Genomic DNA, 8047 nt, shown 5'->3' with positions numbered 1-8047 from the left:
AGATTGCTCCAATGGTTCCATTTGGACCTCGAGAGAATCGCGAAGCAGGCATCGTCATGGCGGTAAGCGACGAACGAAGCCTCCAAATCGCCTCCATCCTCATCAAAAACCCCTCCCAATTCTCACTCCCGAGCTCCTCTGTGTCCCCGCCATGTCCGCCCGCTCTTTCCGTTCGCCTTTTGATGATCTGGACGACGACGATGGCGACGCAGGAAGCGAATTGGAGGCTGTCTCCGACTTGAGCTCTGATGAGTATGAGGATGAGCCTCAGTCCATGACCGGAAAGGTGCCTTTTTTTTTAAAAAAAAAGAAAAATCTATTTGGTTCGGTTTTGGGTTTTTGTTTTTTCCGAAATTTTCTCTAGTTTTAGTAGTGACCTTGTGTGATTTTTTACAGGGGATAAAGAGATTGTGCTCGGAGTTGATTGAGTTGAAAAGCGTATCAGAAGATGATTTTTTGCAAAATGTCTATTCTAATTATCAAACTTTCGTTCGGTGAGAGCCTTTGGAAGGATGATTTTCAGAGAAACAAATTATGAATGAGAAGTTCCTTTTTATCTTTAACGCATGAGGTTTATCACTATAGTAATATATATATATATATATATGAATGAGAACTGTAGCTTTGATTTGGTGCAATACCAACATTCTACTTTTTATCTGCAGTTATATCATGCTCTAGCATAATGAGAATTTTATTCGGAATTTGTTATGTTGATTGATCGGTTTTTGGACTAAATACACCATTGTTACTTAATAAGTGGATAGTCTTCATGTTAGATTTTTATATTTTGGTACTAGTGGGCCCTATATGGGCTCTATATGGGCTTAGGGGTTTTACATCAAAAAGTCTCAAGACTTAGTGACTCAACCTCTATTCCTATATATAAACCCATTACAATTCTATTACACAACCGATGTGGTACTATATTTCCAACACTTCATTCTTGGTTGAGAGCTTTTCTTTGTTTTTTATATAATAAAGGCTGGTAAATCTTTGGGTAAGGACATAGTTTGATGCTAAATTATGACCATTTTCAAAACGAGCGTGTTGTAATGAGATCAACCTCTAAGCATATGTTTCCTTATGTATTGCTGATAGAGATGGGTTCTTTTAATTTATCTGCAGGGTTTTCAAAGATCTGGGAGTTGTGGATAGTGAGCTAATGAACTTGAAGCAGCATATTACAACCCAAAGAAGGCTTGTACAAGTTTTGGAAAACAATATCTCCCTTGATATAGAATCTGTTGGTTCTGTAGATAATGAAGTTGAAGAAGCGGAAGATCTTGATTTGCCTTCTCCCAGCGCTCGAATGAATGATGTTTTGGAAAAATTGGATGTTCTTCTCTCAGAATGGCAGGTAGATGAAGCTCTACTTGTGCTCGAATTGGAAGGTGTGAACTTACGGAGGATGCAAATGGAAGATGATCATATTTCACCATACTTGACAACATATGCCTCTGAAATATCAGACAGAAGGGCCAGGCTCACTGAGCAACTAATTTTTCTGGCTGACCACCCAAGAGTTGCTCCATCAGAGCTTCAAAAGGCACTCTCTGGACTTTGCGCCATGGGTGAGGATAAAAGGGCTAATTTCTTACTACTCAAGTATTACCGTTCATGCCTTGCGAATCGTCTGCTTGAACTGCAGTCATCAAAACATTCTTTACATGGTACATACATGATGGAACTTGCAAAAGTTGTATTCTCTGTTATCTCTCAAGCAGCAAGAAGTTTTGTATTATTGTATGGTGAAGCATCTCCTTATACATCAGATCTTATTCAGTGGGCCAGGGAAGAAACTGAAGCGTTAAGTTGTAATTTGTGTAAGTTTGTCAAATCCATTTCAGAAATGTCTGGGGGCTTACCTCTGGCAGTTGAAACTGTGAAAGCTACTATTTCATTTTGCTCCTTGTTAAATCCTCAGAGAATCATCTTGCAGTCAGATTTGACAAAATTAATAAGGCCTTGCATGGAAGAGGCATTACAGATGCATGTAGATCATCTGCGTAAAGTTATTAATATATTTGCGACAACTGATACTTGGGTTCTGGGCAAATATTTCATATCAGGGACATCATTAGACAATTCTTCCATAGGAAGGATAGATGGCAAAATGGACCATTGCCTGCTCTCCGGCAGCGGAAGAAAATTTGTTACACTAATGCAGGTTTGATAGATTATCTTAATATTTAATTTTGTAACTTTCATTGGCATCCATTTTTATTACAATATCATAATACTGATGGTAGATTGGTATTAAACATTTTCACTGATAATCAGGCCTCGTTTATTTTCTGTCAAGACAAATTTGAGGTCTCCTCGGGGTTGTTACTGAAACTGACTGCAATATGTAGGTGATTAGCTTACTAATGTTCTTGTGCTACTGTTTCAGCTGAATTTGTTTCAACCGATATCTTTCTCCCTCAATACCATGCAAATTTTTAGTTTTAAACTTGTTAACCAACATCTCTTTCTTCTGTATTTATTTTAGTTTATTTATTTTTATTTTTATTTTGTGTCGTGGCCTATTTGCAGCATCTAATGGTGTCTCGAAAGTCTTGCTTTTTCTTGGTTAGTTCTTATTTGTCAGGTGGTTTATGAATCTCATTCAAGCTTTCTATGAATAGTTGAAGTTTATTTAAATATTCTCTTCCCCAATTTGTTTGTTTCTGCTCAACCAAATAATACTTGTGACTTACTATTAATCCTGAACCAAGTTATTCTTAGAAGAATGGTAGTTTATTTGGATTGCTAATCATTATCAGAGTGAACATGTTATGACTGTGATTGTTTCTCTGCAGGCATTTGTGGATGAAGTGTCCCCATTGGTGGTTGTCCAAATGGAATGCTCAATTCTTGAAGGACTAGCTGACCTCTTCTCTGGGTATATAGGTGCACTTGAGAAAGCTATTTCAGAAAGAACAAATGCCGCAGGAAATGATTTTCCAAGGATGGGCAGTGCTCTGGAGTTCCTGCAACAAGTTTCAATTTTAGTCACCTCCTCAGCTGTTGTTCAACTTTTTCCTAGCATTGCCTGTGGCATTTTTAATCGTATGCGGACCTCAAGTAATGAGCTATTACTAAAGTATCTTGGGCCTTCTCTAGAAAAGGAACTTGACATGTGTATGTTGTCTATAGAAGAAGCTTCTAATCAACTTAGAGACTATTTTTGCCAGCATTTTGTGCGTGCTGTTATGTCAGATGAAGAATATGGATGGAAAGCGACTTTGGAAACTTATGTTGATTTTCAACACAAGCCTAGCTTGCCACCTGACCTGATTCCTTCTTTTGCTTTTCAGGTTTGCTTCTTCTTTCATCAAGAAGTCACTTAATTTACTTTGTCAAAACAACAGATATTGTATATTTGTACCTTCTAATATGATCTTTCCATAAACAGACTGCTGTTTCCCTTTTAAAACTAAATTATAATAGTGGTAGATCTTTTTTAGCTCTAGTCTGCTTTGAAACGTATGCCACTACTATCATGAGTCAACATGATTGTGTTAATGAAGTGAATGGTTTTTAAAGAACAAGGTTATGTGAGAGAACAGCATGACTAGATTTGTTAAAAGTAGATGTAAAAAGTGGCTTACTTTTGTTAAAATGCTTCTTTTTGTCCAGTTGAGACCATGTTGTGAGTGCTGGTGAGAATCAAGGTTTGGAAGAAATTTATTTGATCACTATCTTTCATGGAATATGCTATGATTTGATCAGTAATAAGCCCCTCTAACAAGCAATTAATTATTCAACACTTGGACCTATATTCTGCAGTTTTAGGTTATATATTCGTCCCGTTTAAGCTAAGATTCATCTTATTTAACTTCACTGTTGTTTATTCCTAGCCAACTGCCGTTGTTATCTTGATATTATTTTTAATTATATTTGTGGGAAAATCATGTTTTTATTCTATGATCTGTGTGAAATTCTTGTTGCTTTTGTTTATTTGTAAATGCAGGCCTTCTTCTTGCGGATGAGGAATTTAGAAAAACTTTTGAAGTCTATACTCGAGGATGAGTATGGAATGCTGGAGAAGCTATCAAAGGAACTGATGAAGACCATGATTATTTGGCTTTCAAATAACCTGGATTTCTGGAAAGCCGCTGAGCATGGTTCAGGACACTGTAGCTGTTTTGAACAGGTAATTTATTCTCCTGATTATTCTTTAAGCTGTTATTATCAAATATTGAATCGTGATCTTATTAAATTGTGCTGTACTATTTAAAACAGTAATTCATTCTATGTAACAATTCATTTTATTGTAGCTGTGATACACTGATACCCCAATTCCAATTCTTATTAAATTTAAGATTTTGTATAAAGAATGAAGTAAATAGTCCCACATGGGGGTGGGGGGTGGTAAATTCATGTGCTTATCTCTATGACTTGGGTCCGTACATGTGGGACAGCCTAGAATAAGAGTTTTTGTATTTACGGTCTCCATACGTAAAGAATTGTACAGGAGAAGCATGGAATCAGTGATAATCTGCATTTTGCCAATGTTTTGGAGCTTTTTGTTGGGGGTTTGACCTGAAATGCAACAGTGAAAAACTGCAGAATTTACTGTAACAATATATACTGTAGCACTATTACTGTTCGCTGTTATTGTTCACATGCGACCGGTATGCGGGCGCACATTTGCCCGTGAAGTTCACTGGCAAAACTATGCGGTTGGTATGCGGGCGCACGGTTGCCCGTAAGGTTTTCTGCCTATTGGTACTGTAGCAATTTACTGTTCACTTACGGGGTTGGCAATTTACTGTTCACTTACGGGGTTCATGCGCCTGCATACACCCCGTGAAGCTCATTGGCGATCTTGTGCGGCCCATATGCAGCCCGCATAAGCTGCAAAAAACCTTCAATGTCTTCCTTGAGGCTTCAATGTTCCTCCCAAGGGTTCTACAAGGCTTCAAAGCTTCAAAACAACTCATAAAATGCTATCAAACCCCTCATTCATGTTAGAATGAGATGAACAAACAAACAAAGATTCAAGACAACGATTTTAGCGTGGAAACCCTACAAATCGAGGGAAAAACCACGGGACTCCTTAGAGCCTCTTAAACATGTATCCACTAGGTCAATAAAGAATTACAATGGATCTTCTCTAGCTAACTAGAGGTTTATAAGCACAAGGACAAAGACATTCATGAGAGAAGAGTTCTCATTGACAAGCATCATCATCATCATCAAGATGGCTAACAAACAACAAGTAGGGAGAAATAGAAGGATCAAACCTAATCAATAGATAGTGCTTCTTGCAAGGAATCTTCTCCCGGAGTTTGAGTGAGATCCGGCGAGGTTTGGCCGTCCGATCTCCTTGCCCTAGCCTTTTCTCCTTCTTTTCCCTCTTTCTCTTCCCTCTCTCACTTCTTCAGGATTATTACACTTATAATCACACACATAACCTATTCTCATTACCAAGAAATGAGAAAACTTTCACCTTGTAAAGTTACCTCTTTGCCCTCCATCTTCTCCAATATTGACCTAGCTTCATTTTCATCATGGACTTGGAGCCCAATTATTCATCCAACCCAACAAATGGGCTGGACCCCAACACTTTTTATACCGAATAGATCATTGCTTGCGTGCCATAAGCTGATTTAATTACTTATAGCTTTTGCTTTCTGCCCTCTGGTACAGTTTCATTTAGATGTGGATTTCCTTGTGGAAGTTGCAAGGCTTGGAGGATACTTTTCAGATGATCTACTGACTGCTGTCATGGATTTATTGGCACAAATAGAAGATAAATTTGCTGAATGTGAATCAGATATGAAAAGGTAATATGTTATCCATAATTTATGTTGAAGTAATTATCTTGAGTTTTTATTTGTTACCTCTTCGTTTTTCAGTTTTAGCAGTTTGTTTGACGATGAAATGAATCAGGAGAGATTGGTTATCTAGTTCTAGCATTCTGTACTTCACAGTCCTTTTATGTCATCATCTTGTGTGAGAATGTTGCTTCTCTGCTGCTTCCACCAGCATAGAAATTGATTCAATCAGGCTGTTTTCTTTTATTAATAGTTAGGTGCTCAATTTTGATGCATGAAACATGAATGGATGTTCTTTGCAGTGGGGCTGCAGATGATGCTTCACCTGATGATGATTGGTCTTCAAATGCTGCCAAACTAGCGATTGAAAAGCTGCTGGAATTTGAGATGCTGAAGTTGGAGAGGAAGGAAGAAACAGCAGTTTCTTCTGAAGAGGACCTCACGCAAAATGCAGTAAATGTGAGCCCATCTGGAGATAATGTTGGTTCAGTAGATGGTGAATCTGCTGATTCAGCCGAGGAGGATATCACCAGAATTGAAACAACAGGTACTCAACTAAATGCTCTCTCTGTGGTGGTAGAAATGTTAACTTGAGCGCCTTGTTGAGAGCTCTACTGCTTTATACATCCCTTGTCACTCTCACTTTGTTGAAGATGTAAAATGCACAGGTAGAGATCACGATGGAACTGTAAAACTGAAGGAAGAAGCTGAGGACGTGGAAAAGCAGGATGCTGATGAGATACTGAATTTCTCCAAGCATGAACCTTTTGGAGCAGCTGAATCAGCAAGAGTAGTGCTAATAGATTTAACAGAAAGACTTGATCAGGCATTGAAAATTGATTTTTTCGATGTTTCTGCTGACCTGGATACCATTGTATCTCATGCCACTTCAGAGAACACAGTTGTCAATTCTACAAGTGAAATTGATGAGAAAATAGAGCAAATTGTAAAATTGCTTTTGCCTGCTCCTGAGTATGAGTCTGTTGGGAAACCGGATGAATCATTTAGCATAGCAGTTCAACCTGAGAAAGATGTCCATTTAGTAAAAGAGAAATCATTTGGTGTTGGCATGAACTTAGAACTGAAATCCAATATTCTTGAAGTTTCTGAGAAATCAGATGAAACGAGGGGGAACACAGGGATAGTTGAGACTGATGAAATTAAGTGCGCTGAAAAGGCAAGCGTAAGCAGGTTTTTGATTGATCTTGAGGAGGAATTTGTGGGGAATTTTGATGTATCTGTTGACAAAACAGCTTCTGAATCAGTGAGGGAAGAGCCTATAGGTGCTCAGTATCTAGAAATGATGTTTAAGCTTCTTGAAGTCTCTGATAATGTGGATGCGGATTTATCTCATGCAACGGAGGAGAAAACAGGGGCAGTTGAGACTAGTGAAATTGAGTACTCAAAAGAAACATATACAAGAGTGTTTCCTGAGGAGAGCTTTATTGGTGCGTTCGAAGAATTTGCTATTGGGACAGCTCAATCAGTACAAGCTACAGCTTTAGCTCTTGCAAATATAGAAAATTTGGTTTCAATTGATAAACTTACCAAAGAAACTGATCATCCAGACCGCTATATATCTGACTTAAATAGTTCAGAAAAAATTCACACTGTTCTCACCGAAGTTTCCAGTGAAACAAGTTCTAAAGAAGCAAACTTCACTGATACTCTGATCGCTGAAAGTGCCAACAGAAAAGCCTTGACAGAGGTGGAAGACATTGAGAAAGAAAAGGTGCTTGTAGGCAATGCCAAAGAGAAGATCAATGATGAAAGTTCTGAAAAACAAGACAAGGATGATGCTGGTAATATCAGAGCTAGCAAGACCAAGTTAAATGAATTGCCACGGTCCAAACGAAAGCGTGAGAGGCCGAGAACTGTCATCAATGTAGAGCATTTGGGAAGGACTAAACGAGGTCCAGCTACACCCCGTCCTCGGTGGACTTAATTGTTGCATGCTGTATCTGCATTCTGCAAACAATGATGTGTTCTTCAAGTACCCCAATAATTTTTTTTTTCTTTCAATATAATCATTCATATAGTCATCTTCTCTACATATATATGTCACTTTTTTACTAGTATAATGTGAAAGTTTTTCATGTAGATGTTCTACAGAAAATGGATCAAGAACCAACCAAGTGATCATCTAATGACCACCAGAACTGACTGTCAAAGCATTCAAAGCATTCGTCACTCGCCAATTCATCTGCAGCAACAACAGTATCAAGAAACTGATGGCGAGGCGGTGACATGACGAATAAATCCACCGTCTCTTTGAAATC

At 38.2% G+C, this 8047-nt stretch overlaps 1 protein-coding gene across 1 annotated transcript; it reads left to right on the top strand.

Annotated features, from left to right (window-relative positions):
- Positions 1–7931, top strand: LOC120252747 (exocyst complex component EXO84B-like). Its single transcript, XM_039260889.1, has 9 exons — positions 1–286; positions 397–494; positions 1129–2170; positions 2805–3302; positions 3959–4141; positions 5641–5777; positions 6071–6315; positions 6422–7681; positions 7870–7931. Exons 1-9 carry the CDS (start codon positions 152–154, stop codon positions 7905–7907), a joined length of 3636 nt encoding a protein of 1211 aa, XP_039116823.1. The 5' UTR covers positions 1–151; the 3' UTR covers positions 7908–7931.
- Positions 7932–8047: the final 116 nt, after the last annotated feature.

Source organism: Dioscorea cayenensis, chromosome 22 (genome assembly GCF_009730915.1).
Source record: "Dioscorea cayenensis subsp. rotundata cultivar TDr96_F1 chromosome 22, TDr96_F1_v2_PseudoChromosome.rev07_lg8_w22 25.fasta, whole genome shotgun sequence".
NCBI classification, from domain to species: domain Eukaryota; kingdom Viridiplantae; phylum Streptophyta; class Magnoliopsida; order Dioscoreales; family Dioscoreaceae; genus Dioscorea; species Dioscorea cayenensis.
The sequence above is the reverse complement of the archived record's forward strand: the minus strand, read 5'-3'. Positions and strand labels throughout refer to the sequence as shown.